Below are 14,671 nucleotides of genomic sequence, written 5' to 3'. Positions count from 1 at the left end.
AAAACCAGACTCTGTGGCAGTGTCCTTGAATTCTGAGTGGAAAATTGTGACGAGAAACATCAAACCTAGAAGCGATCACTCTAAACAACAACAACAACCAAAAGCAAAGGTCTTACTGGTGTGTATCCGTGCACGTTGCTGCCACTGCTGACCGCGGTGCTCCGGTTGTTGAGGTTGACGGACGCCAAACTTTGCTCTGAAAGGCTGTTGCTAAGGCTGCCGCCCAGGCTCCCAGGACTCTCGCTGCCTTCTGCCTCATGGTTGTACAGCGCTACCTACACACACACACACACAGTGTTGATGTTAATATGACAATAAAGGCTATTATACGGGGCCAACAATTTGAGCCAACGCACCACATAAACTCCTTCAAAGGCAGTGATTCATGACTTTATTGTTCCTTGTAGCCTATTTTGTTACACTGCCTCATATTTGTTCACGCGCCAATTCATATCCAGACTGAAGTGAGTGCCGCGCCACTCAAGGAGTTACCCATGCACCATTAACTGATGGAACAAGTTATGAGGAAAATGTGGAAATATTAGTTCTGGTCTATGTAAATTTGTCCTTTTGCTGTGTTAAACGAAAGAAAAAAAAAAATAGACACACCGACCCTAAGCTTGTGATTTTGCTTTTTTTTGCCACCTTGAACTTGTTGAATCTGATTAGATAAAGACACCGAGTTGCGCTTCGAAGCAACTACGCTGTATATCTTATTGTAGCAGATCACAAAGCGTTCAAGAGCAATGCCTCAGGATTACGTTGAATCATGTTTCTCTTGTTTTATTTGACTGTCAGGACTTGTGAAGCGCAGCGCCAACATTACCTCCAGGCAACATTTAATTGTATAGACAAATGCGAAAATACAGCCTTCGGGTGAGACAACATTAAAGGCTCTCTGGGGCAGTGCTCTACACTGCAGAACATCTTGTAGTGGCAAAAAAGAAAGGATAGAGAAGTGTTATTGAGTAGTGGGTTAAATCCTGAACTGTTCCTGTTTGAATAGTTTTGGTAATATCGGCACTGGGTGAAAGTTTAATTCTCCTGACTGTGGAAGTAAAGGAACGGGGATTTCTTTTTAGGTTTAATGAGGTGCTTTAGGTTGAAATCTACACAGAAGAAAAGAACCGAAACACTAATCACGACAGATCATAAAAGATTTGTTTTTTCATTATGCAAACATTACAGTAACTCAGCGCAATGATCTGATCCTGATCCTCCTCCACCCCCTCGACCCCCGCTATCCTAAATTCCCAGTATCAAATTATAGGAACGCCTTCCTTCAGTAGTGCAGGCTTTGTCCAATGCAAACAGAACATCGGCGAGAGCAAACGTGTTATAGAAGAAGCTCTGACGCACTGCTGTGCCTGCAGGACGCCACCTGTGCGGATGTGGGCGGATGTCACTGATGCCGGCATCGGCATCATTATCATCAAGGTCTCCGTGCTCTGAATCATTGTTTCAAAATGTATACTGATGTCTGAGACGACTCGAGTTTTAGTCTTTCCTGGCGTAGCGCGGATTGAGTGCAACCTGACACGTTTAAAGAAATCAAATGAAGATCCTTTTGTTTCTCCACCTGCTGCACGAGTGGCACGCCAAACACGCCAAACAATAATCGCTTGATGATCTGCACCAAGTTGGCTGCTTGTGAAGCTCTGTCCTTGTTTTGTCTAAGCGATTATCTAATAAAACTGCAATACATTTTGCGGCATTGATTAATAACATTATTAACGGCTTTTTTATAAGAAGGATGGTGGAAAATGTGAAGGATCTGCAGTATCTACTTTTTCAGGTAGGCAAGTTAATCCACTGCACTCTGTTGTTTGCTGTGTCTCACAGTAAAAAAGGACTGAATTCCAGATAATAATAATAATAATAATAATTAAAATTGCATGAGTACTTGGCTACAACGCTGATAAGAAAAAAAAAGTGCAGAAATTCTCATCCTCGTGTCTCATATTGACAAATTCTGGGAAGTATGAGTCAGGGTCTGTTAAAAGTCCAGAATGGAAAACTGTAACGTGCTGCAAAGTCCAGACCTTTGCATCCCATCCAGAACAAACAGAGTAATGCGCGCTGCTGCGGGACAAATTTTCTCTTTGGTTGGGGACAGGACGAAAAGGATCACCCACTGCGCATAATTACTGTGTTTGTGTGGGTGTGTGCGTCAGATCAGATAGGTGTCAGAGGTCCCTGTCTCTGCTTGATCTCTGACCTTCACATAGACGATCACACGCAGTTTAGCGTTTAAATGCTTGTGTGTGTTTGTGTCGCGTAAGGCTTTCTGCTAGAAGTGAAGACTCGTTCCGAAGGCGTCTCAGCCTCTAAAGAAGAGGCGAAAAAAAAAAACAGACACTTCTTCTGCTGCTTCTGCTGCAGTTATGTCTTACTATAAATATGTTGTGACAAAGTTTGACACATTTTCCTCACAAGCAAGTACAAATGACTAATCATTGCACAGAACTAAGAAATCAATATTCATTCATATAAATGCCAACTAACTCTGATCATGCTGAAGATGTTTACTACACTGTTTTAAAGCTCTGAATGGAACATCTGTCGCTTCTGAAGCATATAAGGTCATCGTCAATGAAGCTAACAGCATTTAAATGAATCCCAATCCAGAGAGTCCAACCTACTGCTAATGAATCTCCTCTGACCCACGCCCCCTCCACCACCACGGCATAAATTCCAACCTCACAGTTATCCAGTAACCTCGTACAACAATTCTGATATGTTTGATAATAGGTTGTAGATGATATTGCTATAACAAAAGAACTCAAGCCTCATGAACTCATGTCAAAATGAACAGTGACACGCTGATTTTACTTCTCTTTTTGACTGTTTGCTGTTTCTTTGTTATGATGTTGGCTCTGCTGGTTGTGGATCCTTATTTGAATTTGTTAAATTTGCCAAAATGGAAGAAAAGCTCTTTCTAAAAGGAGAGTCGCCAAATGCCGAACCAACCTCTGTCTGTATCTAACTGAGAATGAAAGCCACGTATCCGCTCATATAAACTTTGTATGCCTGCGCTGTTGCGCTGTTTTGTATTGAAACAGCTGATGAACAGCTGGTGCCCTACCTTGTTGGTCACAGCATTGATGGCCAGAGTGGGAGACGCCCCTCCTGACATGATGCAGTCCATCCTCAGAGACTCGGACTCCAGGCTGTAAGGGGTTGATGCCTGCAGGAACAGGAGACAGTGTGAGGAAAATCTGGGCATAGAAAATGTTCATAAGTGATTTGGGTTCAGTATCCTGGTAACACGACCCACGTGAAGGCAACGAAACATTATTATTTTATTAATAATGTTTTGGGGTTTTTGTCTGTGAAGGTTCTCAGTCATCCAGGTCATCGTAGTCAAAGGAGCTTGCAAAGAAAAGCGTCTGGACTTCTTTAAGTTAATTGGAGACGTTACTTGGAGACTCTCCACCAATTGACCTTAGAACTGAAGAAGCTTCTCAGATGAGAGGTGAAACGTCTTCAAGTAACTTAAAGAAGTCCAGACGCTTTTCTTTGCAAGCTCTTTTGGGGGTTTTCTTACAATGACAAGCCAAAAAGTTTGTTGTGAAATTGCCTAGAATACTCGTTTCTGACTGAACTAATAATGCTTCCTAATGAAGGGAAAAAGGCAGGATAAACAGTGGCTTCAGGCACTAAAAGTGAAAGAGCACAAACTGACCTGCGTAAACTTGCACAAACTTCACAAGGTCTTTTTATAAAATCTGTAATGCGTATGATGTCTTTTCTGAAGTCTCCGCATTTATTCTACAGTAATTCCCTCTCATCTGTGGCCAGATTCCAGCTGTTTTTATTGATTTGGCTATAACTTCCACAATATGCCCAGTAAACTGATTCAAATCAGTGATTTAGTACACTCTGGGGAGATTGATCACATTTACAGGAAACAGGCGAAAAACAGTCACGTAGCAAACCCTGCTTTTCCTGTTTCCTTAAGACTTTAATGTGGCGACTATTACAAGACATAAAAACCACTGTGCAGCAAATACATCACTGATTGCCTGATATCCCCCTGCATCAAGTTTGAATACACCTAATTCATCGTATTATATTATAATTGTGCTATAGAATAAAAGGCTAGGGATATAAAATAAAAGCAGCAATGTCAGTGAACCTTGTTGGTTGGCTGGGGAATTTTAAGGTGTGGTGGGCAACATTATTTTGGTGTCACCGGGCAAAAAAGAAAGCTACATCAACCTTGCAGCATTGTAAGTGAAGGGAATTTCTGCAAATACCCTTTATTAAGCTTTAGAAAATCTTGCACCCACAAGAGACTTTGGCTAATCGGGCATTTTCTGACCAGAAAAGGTAAGTAGTCTTAAGAGCAAAAAAAAAACAAAAAACAGAAAAACGTCCAGCTTTGGTGCAATGGGTTTGAATTCCCTATGAAGCCAAAAGTCAGCCCTGGCTTATCTCTAGCCTGTGCTCATCTTTTGAAAGGGGGTTATAAGAGAGAATGGAAAACTGCAGGAGGAAAGCAACTTTTTAAGGTGGAGATATGTGAAGCATTCTTTAACACTAAAGATGCCGGTTGTACCCCTTTCAGGTACACCACACGTTACACTGTGTTGTGGCAGGTACAGTACTGAGCAAAGGCTTTGAGCTTTTTGACATTTTTTAAAAAGTGGTCTTAAACAACAGTTCTCTGAGCTTTCTGAAGGTATTTCAAAGTTTCTTTCTTTGGCCACTGGCTCCTTTTTCACTCACTGACCAATGAATCACTTAAACACAAAAAAGGCATAAAATAATATTTTTTTCACCAACAAGGTGATTCCCAAAGAGCTATTAGCTGAAATCTTGGCGTGGTATGTCGTGCAATTACAAAACTGAGGAAACTGGATATAAAGCTGATGAAAAGTATCTGAAAACCATGTGCATAAAAAAACGTGAATAAAGTGGGGTAAAGACCAGGCAAAGAGCCTGAGAGATGCATCCTTCCCTTCAGGCAATCAATCTTCTGTTCACTAAAGCCTCATCAGAAATGGTCTCAGTGGAAGGGTGGCTGTCGACAAGCCATCTTAACCCATTAAAACCGATGGGAGCTTGGGCGAGTTCATCTGAAAGCAGCAACTCTATGCTTTTTCAGTGATATTAGCGTCTCTCTCCTTTCTCAACCAATCTTCGTCTTCGCTGGGCTGCTGCGACATCGTGCCTGTGATTACCGTAATGACTCTAATATCAATGAAAAATGCTGCTTTTAGGAAACGCTGGAATTCTTTCAATTGAGCAAATGGTTCAGGAGTTACGGGAGATACAGATGTTGAAAAAACATTGCGGAACACCAGTCTGATCCCAGCAACAGGTTAGGTTTTTGAGGGTTAAAGAAGGGAAACTGATGACAACAGGTGATGGATTCAAATAGAAGGAGGTCAGCAGACAGGTGCAACAGGTAAAAGAGTCACCTGTAAAGCACTGTGGAGGCTCTGTCAAGGTTCAGGTTTGCGTTTCAGCCAGTGGTGTTGGGGATCTTGTCTAGTCTTCAATTATTCCTGAAGACTACTTAAAGAAACTATAAGAAAGCTTGTCTAAGAGATTTTAGACTGTGTTGAAGAATAAAGGTGGTCATACCAAACACTGAATTTCAACATTGTTAGAACTGTACAATTGTACAAACTCTGTTTTTGCCTTATTAAAGATTACTCTTACTTACATCTTGATTAAACATGTAAGTAAGGCTACGTCCACACTAGCCCGGATGGATTTGAAAACGGCGTTTTCGTTGGGGAAACGTCCGAAAACGCTTACGTTCCAGTACTGCGCATGTGTGAAACGCAAGAAGATTCGACCTGCCTCATTTCTGTCTGCTGTTTATTTACTTTCCGGCTCTTTGAAACGTTGCGGCAAAGGGCCGAGGAAAAGCACCGAGTTTTTTAAATGGACTAACAATGAGGTGGAGTTGTTGCTGCGAGTAACACAAAAGTACAAAGTTGCAAAAGCGAGTGAGAGTTAAAGAATTTGAAGAAAAGCTATCTGGAGCATGTACAGACTGATATTAATCTTTAATAGGGCTGTCCAAACTGAGAGCAAACAAAACAATTGCTGCCCTCCGCTATCTTAGTTTAATTGGTCACACGACTGCATCATATGACTAACATGCGTCATCGTTTTAGAAAGTCAGCATTTTTGCAGTCCACACTGCGCCGCCAAAGCACCATTTCCAAATGTACGCATTTTCAAGAGCGTTTTCAAAACGCTGCAATTTCCATCAGCGAAAACGCCACCTCAGTGTGGACGGGAGGCCAAAACGGAGAGAAAATGATGCGTTTTCAAGCAAAAATGCATTAGTGTGCACGTATCCCTAAGAGTACTTACGTCAATCCTAATGTGAACACAGTAACTGTTCTGGCTGGATGAGACACTAATGTGGTGAATCCTTATCTTACTTTACTCACCTGTGATAGCATGATGGGACTTGTGATTGGCTAACTTCAATTCAGACCACTTAAATTACAACATGCTAAAAGGTTATAGTGTTTTTTCCTGTTGCCGTCACTCGATTTAAGCAGTAAATAGCCTTTTTTTTAAATTTTCACATAGAGTTTAGTGTGGTTAAATATTAGTATAAAGGGGTGCACTAATATTTTTTTAAACAGTAGAGTCTCGCCTTCTAGTTATTATGCAGAAATCATTTGTGGATGCTCTCCACTGATTGAAAATGTCCAGAGGAGTTTGAAAACGAGGACGGAAATGAAATGTGACAAAGGTTATGAGAAATCTGAGTGTGCTGCAAGTTCATGATTCTTCACTGAGCCTCCTGAATCACCATCACGCCCCAGGCTCACACTGTGTGAACTAGTCGAGGCGCGCTTCATTTAAATTGCGGGACACTTAAACAGCCTGGAAAGTGGACACATCACTTGCACTTGATAAGATGAATCAAGCCATCCTCATGCATTATTCACGCACCTATAATGCATTCAGCAGCAGTTCATTTTCCGCTGCTGTCCTCACAAAGCGCTAAAGTAGGGTTAACTGAGTGTGAGGACGTGAGGAACTATTCAAAGATCGATGAGGGGCTAAATTGATGCCTGCCAAATGAAGAAGAAAAAAAAAGGGGGGAGAGAGAGAGAGAGAGAGAGAGAGAGAGAAAAACAACAACAACAAAAAAAGAAACCCGGGGAAGATGTTTTTTTTCTCCTTGTCTGACTCCTTTCAGGGTTCAAGACAGCTTGCCTGCCTTCCCAAACTGCTTACAGTAAGAGGATTGGTTGGTAACAATGCAATCTTTAATTTATGATAAACTCCCAGCTAAACGGGTTGTCGGTTCCCTGGTGGAGGCACTTAAAAAGAAGACAAGAGAGAGGTGAAGAGAGGCAGGAGGAAGGCTTGTGGAGGAAGAGCAGAATAGAAGAATAGGCAGGGAGATAATTGAGTGGTGACAGACGGGCAGACAGACAGACAGGCAAACAGAGAAGCATCTACCAGGAATGAAAGAGAGTGATTATGCTTAAGGGCACTGGAGACACAGGTACTAAACTACGTGTACACTTGCCTGTCTACACATTTATACAATGCATTTATGCGGTTGACGTTTAGCCCTTCCTGCCAACTTAAAATATTTGACTGTGTAACCGAGGTGCAACAAAATCCCAGTTAACACACGAGATGTATTTAGCCCACCTTTCTTTCTTTTTCTTTTTTTCAGACGGTAATGCCGCCATAAATCTTAGCACTTAAAACCTCCCTGTTTCTCCTTAGCCCATGTGACAGCCCACAGTGTGTCTGCCAGCAGTGCAAGTGAGGCGTAAGAAAAGGGGTCAAAGGGCCCATCCATGTAAGACGAGATGACAAGGCTCTGAATTAATTAATGTTTGTAATAAAAAAAAAAAAAATCGTTGGTGAAGAAAATATGTCTAACGGCAGCCCCGGGGCCTTCTGTGGTAATTAACTGGAACACAAGCCTAGAACACTTTCCCTCCTCCCTCCTCTCCCACTTACTCCTCTTACCTCTTTTTCCTTCCCTTAAACTTGACTGTTTCTTCTCGCTACCTTAATGTCTTTTTCCTGCTTTCCGCAACCTTCCTTTCACGCTTCCTTTCTGCTCTTCCCCTCTCTTGTACCTCCCCAACCCTTTCCGTCTCTTTTGCCTCGATTCTTTCTCCAATGAGCGACACCTTACAGTGATTGTGCACTTTGTCGCGCTGCGCCTGTCACAGTTCCCCAGAGAGGAAGATGGCTAAAGCAGAAATGCAGACGGACGAAGCGAAAGATAATGATCAAGATGCGCCAACAGTCAGAGACTGGCTGGATGAGAAAGGGAGGCGGATGATCGTGATAAAAGACGCCGTGTTTCCTTTAATGCAACATTCAGAGGATCATCTGCTTAATACAATATATACCTGCACACTGGAGGTACGCCTCACCCCTGTGAAATAGACTTTGGGAGATCTTCTGCTTGGTCCACTACACCAGCTGATTACACTAATTGGTGGCCTCATTCTGGCTTCGGGGAGAAGTAATGCCATGTTATCCAGAGCCTAGCAATGATATTGCATGTCACCAGATCTCATATCACTGAACTGAAGCCATTTAAATGTTTTATTTTGTATTCGTTTGTGACTGACTACAAGTCTTTGTGTCATACGGCAGCAGTTTTAGTACGCATCCCTTTGCCAGGGGAGCACAGTTCATTTAAGCCGCTGAGGTAATAATCAGAGAGGAATTCAATCTGTTTAATGTGCTGAATACTGAATCTGAACCGTATTAAAATTTTGGCCATTAACTGCCGACACTAGTTTATGAGCGTGCTAATCAGCCGCTAAGAAAACAGACATCGAAATGCACGCCATACTGTAGTCAGAGTCAGGAAAAAAAAACAAAAAACAGAGAGATGATGGCAGACAGTGGTGAACGCAGACTTGAAATACACGATGGAGCTCACTCCGCACTGCTTTTGTATTCACATCCCCAGGTTAATGACTGCACACCAGCCGCATTCTGCCAAGTTGATGCAGGGTTACATATATTTATAGCCTCAGCTGCTGTCAATCAATTTCCCAAAACCAATTTTCATTCCTGCTTCTGTATTCTCACATCTATCCAGTAGCTTGTTCCTGCTGCTTTTATGGCATCTTGAAAATTGCTAACCCCAAAGCCTGTGGGATTAACCAGGATGAATATGAGGATGAATATCAAAAAGTTGTTTAATTGCAACCATAGGCTCTGGTTCTGCTACAAAGAAGGCACGCGCACCGGTGATCGGGCATTCTCCTGCGCTACAGCCCAGTAATAAGTTCGTCAATAACAATCGAGCAGTGCACAGCAAGAATAACCCACAGAGGAAAAAAACAAAACAAAAAGCAGATAAAGTTTGGTACTTTGTGGCTTTAAAATGTAATAATTACACAAAAAAAGGTGTGTTTTTTCCTACATTGCTGCGGCATCGAATATGCTGCTCATGCTGTGCCTCTTGTGCAGACAAGGTGTTACACCGTGTCCACTCAGCAGCTTCAGCCCTCCATCTGTGAGTAGACACGAGGCGTTCGAGCACAGCGCACAATCACTGTAGTTATGAGCAGCAGAAAGAAGAAAATTGACTTGAAGGGTAAAAAGATACTTCGGGCTGCATTTAGGAGGAGGTAAAGCAAGCGATGACAAGATAATCCACATTTTTTGGTCTCTGAGGTACTGTGCAGTGATTTATGGTCACCAGATGTTGAAGCCTGCTGCCTGCGATGATCCCCTGGCCTTTGAGTGAGATGTGGTTTTGAGAGAAATGTCTGACGTACAACCTGATGGTCTGGCACAATATGGCTGTAATTGACATTTGGTAATCTCCTATCACGTGGTCCACACGATACCTGACAGCCAACACTGACATGCTTTTTTGTGCAAATAAGCTAATGTTAGCTTCCTAACAAGCTAAAGAGACGTCAGTTCTCACAGAGCCACTAGTACCGCTGAGGGCTCTTACACTCATCTTTCTGGGGAGGTTTAAAGGTACATTATTGGACTGCTAGTCTTTCCATGCATCATTATAACATGGGAACAGGAGAAAGACTGCAAGTCTGTTCACACATTTCTCTAGCACCTCATTTGTATTGGGAAGCTTTTTCAAATGCCTTGTTTTTCCTGTTCATATAATTCTCTTTTCAGACATTTTACAACAATGCTCGAATTATCAGCAAAATCCCATTTTTCTTCTTCTCTGATGATGTCTAACTTTGATATTAGCACCTTAAAGGGGTCACAGGTTTCAGAATATGGAATGAAATAAATCCTTAGAGAAGTCATTTGGTACGACTTTTAAAACAACAAGCGAAACAACAACAACAGAAACACTGGCATCCAGCTGTTCTCTCAGCCTCCTAGTAGATGCACCTATGGTATGATTTGAAAAATCTTTAGCGATTTATTGCCTTCACCAGATTTTCAGAAAACTTTATTTCTGATCTTGATCTAGATGTCACTGCGACTTTTAGCAGATGCACCTAAAGCATCAATTTCCAAATTCTGTCACCTCATTCTCATAGTATTACATTTACAAAGCTGCACGCCGACCACCCACCCATCTGTCCGGCGGAGTGACAATACCCCATCAGCCTTTTGTGGGTAAAACAGGATTATACAAAAATACTTGTGTACTTACTCGTTCTCCAGAGCGTGGTCTCTTCTTTGGCCTGCTGGGTACCGTGTCTTCTTTAGGATTGGTGTCTATGGCCCAGTAGGAACCCTGAATGTTAACATCAGTAAAACAAACATTAGAAACATATTTGATGGAAGGTTTTTTTTGTTGTGTTTTTCTCCAGTGGTGGTTTGAACTTTGTAGGTTTGTCCAAAGCTTCAAACTTTGTCTTGAATGCCCCTCCCTGAGTGTGGGTTTTTTCGGTGAGTTTTCCCTTCCCACTGTTGCCAAAGTGCTTGCTCATAAGGCAGGGGTGTCCAACTCCAGGCCTCAAAGGCTGGTGTCCTGCAGGTTTTAGATGTGTCCTTGATCCAACACAGCTGATTTAAATGGCTAAATTACCTCCTCAACATGTCTTGAAGTTCTCCAGGCTATGTCCACACGTACACGGCTATTTTTGAAAACGGAGATTTTCCGTTTTCGTTTTAAAAAATAATCCCGTCCACACGTAAAGGCAGAAATGAAGGAAAACCCTGCTAGAAACATGCCAAAGCAGCAGGTGGCGCTATATTCCTAACCGTGTAGAAAATTTGTCCAATCAGAAGTCTAGAAGCCTCGGTGGGAAATAGTAAACAAAGTTGGGGCATAGAAGCAGAGCCGAGTCGTATGTGTGGAGGGACAGTAACTGTGTGTGTATATGTAAGCATTTAAACACTGCAGAGAGTACAATTAACAGTAACAGTATTGTAGAAATTCATTTCACCGAAACAATAACGTGGCGCACACTGTGACGTCAAAAAAGGCGCACACCTTTGACGCTGCGTTTTCTGCGTTTTCTCAGTTTTTCTCGTCCACACGTAAATGCAAAAACGGAGTTTTCAAAAATATCCACCCTGGCCGGAGTTTTTAGAAATCTCCATTTTCAGTGGCCGAAAACGCCGTTTACGTGTGGACGAAAGGTGCAAACGCATAGAAAAATCTGCGTTTTCAAAAATACCCGGGTACGTGTGGACATAGCCCCAGAGGCCTGGTAATGAACTAATCATTTGATTCAGGTGTGTTGACCCAGGGTGATATGTAAAACCTGCAGGACACCGGCCCTCGAGGCCTGGAGTTGGACACCCCTGTCATAAGGAGTCATCTGATTATTGGGGTTTTCTCTGGATTAGTAAAGAGTCTTTACCTTATACAATATAAAGCACCTTCAGGCTGCTGTTGTTATGATTTTGTGCTATATAAATAGAATGGATTGAACTGAATTGACATGAAAAAAGGAAGTATTCATTTAATGATCAATAAATGAGTTGGAAATACAAATTTTTAGTATTGATGTTGATGTTAGGTCTTTTTGTCTGGGCAGAAAAAGGAAAGGAAAGTTGATACATTTCATTTGAATCTAAGATTTAAACTCAAAATTGTCCTTTAGTATCATGTTTGGGTAAATGTAATTATTTGCTCTATGTCTCCTGAGATAATTTTATTTAATGAAATGAGGAAAAATCTACATTAGTCACCCACGCACAGTGACAAAAACACCAGGTTACAGCAGACAACTTATGAAAGATAAAGTATAACAATAGCAGTAACACTAACACACAGACTACCGTAATTGTCGGGCTATAAGCCGCTACTTTTTGCACAAGCTTTGAACCCTGCGGCTTTTAGTCAGGTGCGGCTTTTCTAAGGATTGTCCATGATTTTTGTGATATCGTAAGAGGATTTGTTTTGTTTGTTCCGCTGTTCTCCGGCACTACGTTGCCTGGCGGAAGGATCGGGGTTCAAGAGTGGTATGTTGGTCACATGTCCGTCCGCCAGGCAACGTAGTGCCATACGAAGTAGCGCGAAAAACAAACTTCAAAGTAGCGCTACGCGTTCAGCGGGAGGCGTGGATGATGAGCGGCGATAAACTTGCGAAAAGCAAGTTATGCCCAACTCCACCAGTGGATTCTGACAGCGTGGAAAAGTGTGAAAACATCCATGATCACCAACGGATTTCGAAGGGCTGGACTGCTGCATGATGGAGAGGAGGACACCGCCAAGGCCCTTCTCAGGGGGTTCGACTCTGACACTGACAACGAGGATTTGTTTGGTTTTGAAAGTGACAACGAAGGAGAGAAGCGGAGAGTGGATGACAAAGCCATCCTGAGCCTGTTCGTTTCCGACACTGGAGAAGAGGACTTTGGTGGTTTTAGTGCGCAGGAAGAAGAGAAAGATGGTGGTGAATGACTGACTTTTCTTCTTGTTAAAGCTGTGTCACTGCACCTGAGCCTAAAAGGTAGGCCGAATCTATTTTTCTGGTGTGCTGTAGGTTATTCTTATGTACTACATATGTTACTCGTTTATGAAGCACAGTACATGTTTCATACTTGTATTTACCGGTACTTGTACATATACCTAAAAAGTTATGCAAATATGTACCCATAACTTGTTTTTCAAAATATTAATAAAAGGGGTGTGTCTCCAAACAGCCATCTCTTTCCTGACAATTCCCTTTGTGCATATTCTCTTACATATGATAAGTCAACATTGAAACACCTGCGGCTTTTAGTCAGGTGCGGCTAATGTATGTACAAAACAGGATTTTCCCCTGATTTTAGCTTGTGCGGCTAATATTCAGGTGCGCTTTGTAGTCCGGGAAATACGGTATATAAACAAAGGTATTGGGCCACCTTCTCATTTCACCTACAGAAACTGCTCATCTATGGAAATGCATGCCACGAAGCTCCCAGTGCACAGTTTTTGTGCTGATGTTAATGCCAGAGAAAGTCTGGAGTTCTGTAACTAGTGAATCAGCAAAGTGTTAGAGACTTTTACACACTGTGCAACTCAGCAGGCAGCACTCTGTAACCTTACATGGTCTGCCACTTCCTGTAGTTCCTAAATTCTTCAACACCAGTTACAGTTAGTGGTAGAATATCTAGGAGGCAGTCAATTAAATGAACTGACTTCTTGCAATGGTGGTAGCTATCACAGTACCACACTTGAATTCTGTGAGCTTTTTAGAACAGCATTCTTCATTCACAAAGGCTTTTAAATGCAGACTACAATGCTAGGTGCTTGATTTTATGCACCAGTGGCAAAGGAAGTGAAACCTCTTCAACTGAAGGATTAAGAGATGCGGACCAATACTTTTGATCATATACTAGTGGCCAAAAGTATTATATTAATGCTATATTCTACATGCTTATAAAACAGAATGGGATAGCTGAGAATCCGGCTTACAGAGTAAATAACATTAGTGATTAATTTATACATAAACATCCCATCATAAGTTATGTAGTCAGTACAAGCAGCAACAAATATAGCCCTAATTATAGGGCTGTGCGATATGACCGAAATCTCATATTCTGATATAAGAATTCCGATAACGATATAAATCACAAAAATTTAACATTTTCTGTAAATCCTGTGAATCTCGGGCAGCTCGTCTTGTGGGAAGTGTTTCCAGCTGCGCGTCATGTACTTGGAGTCGAGTGTTTTAACCGATGCATGAAACGATACATTTTTAGACATAAGTTGTAACGGCCGCCGTTTTCTTTGAGTATTTATTACATGGCGTGTACATTATTACACGGGGGAAAGCCTGTTCTAACGTTTGAGTCTAAGGTTTATTTTTTAGCACCTGGCGGCTCTTTTTTACTTCTCATCCGTAAATAATCTGCTCTTTCACGTGATTCAGTTTATTTTGAAAAGTCTCAACAGGATCTTGAGCTTTATTGTGAAAGGTTTATGTGGAACATAAACAAGCGGACACGCGATGCTGTTACCATCCTTGTTGCTAACCACAACGCATAAAAACAGGCCCTTGTCCATCTGTAGTGTGGTTATATAAAATATAAGAGAAAGAGAGAACTTTAAGAAATTAATATAGCCACTACAGTCACCATCAAAACAATGAAAAAATATTGCCGTAAACAGTTTATTTTGCAACACCACAAAACAAATGACAGCATAAAATGAAACGATAGACGTTTTTATATAGTCATCTGATATATATCGTTATATCGAACAGCCCTACCTAATAATGCTGAATTACTGATCAAAGAGCAAACCCCTCCATCAATAAGCCAAATATTGAAAAAT

At 41.7% G+C, this 14,671-nt stretch overlaps 1 protein-coding gene across 3 annotated transcripts in view; it reads right to left on the bottom strand.

The window, feature by feature from the left end:
* LOC102787620 (forkhead box protein J3-like) overlaps positions 1–14,671 on the bottom strand; it is a 75,118-nt gene that overhangs the window by 25,533 nt on the left and 34,914 nt on the right. For all 3 annotated transcript variants that reach the window (XM_006785484.2, XM_006785483.2, XM_006785485.2), the window contains 3 exons: positions 10,613–10,696; positions 3,086–3,187; positions 117–275 (listed from right to left, as the gene is read on the bottom strand). In XM_006785484.2, the coding sequence (XP_006785547.2) occupies positions 117–275; positions 3,086–3,187; positions 10,613–10,696 (345 nt within the window). The remainder of the gene's footprint in view (positions 1–116; positions 276–3,085; positions 3,188–10,612; positions 10,697–14,671) is intronic.

The sequence above is a fragment of the Neolamprologus brichardi genome, chromosome 20 (assembly GCF_056152115.1).
Source record: "Neolamprologus brichardi isolate AB-2024 chromosome 20, ASM5615211v1, whole genome shotgun sequence".
Lineage (NCBI taxonomy): Eukaryota > Metazoa > Chordata > Actinopteri > Cichliformes > Cichlidae > Neolamprologus > Neolamprologus brichardi.
This window is presented reverse-complemented; position numbering and strand designations above follow the sequence as displayed.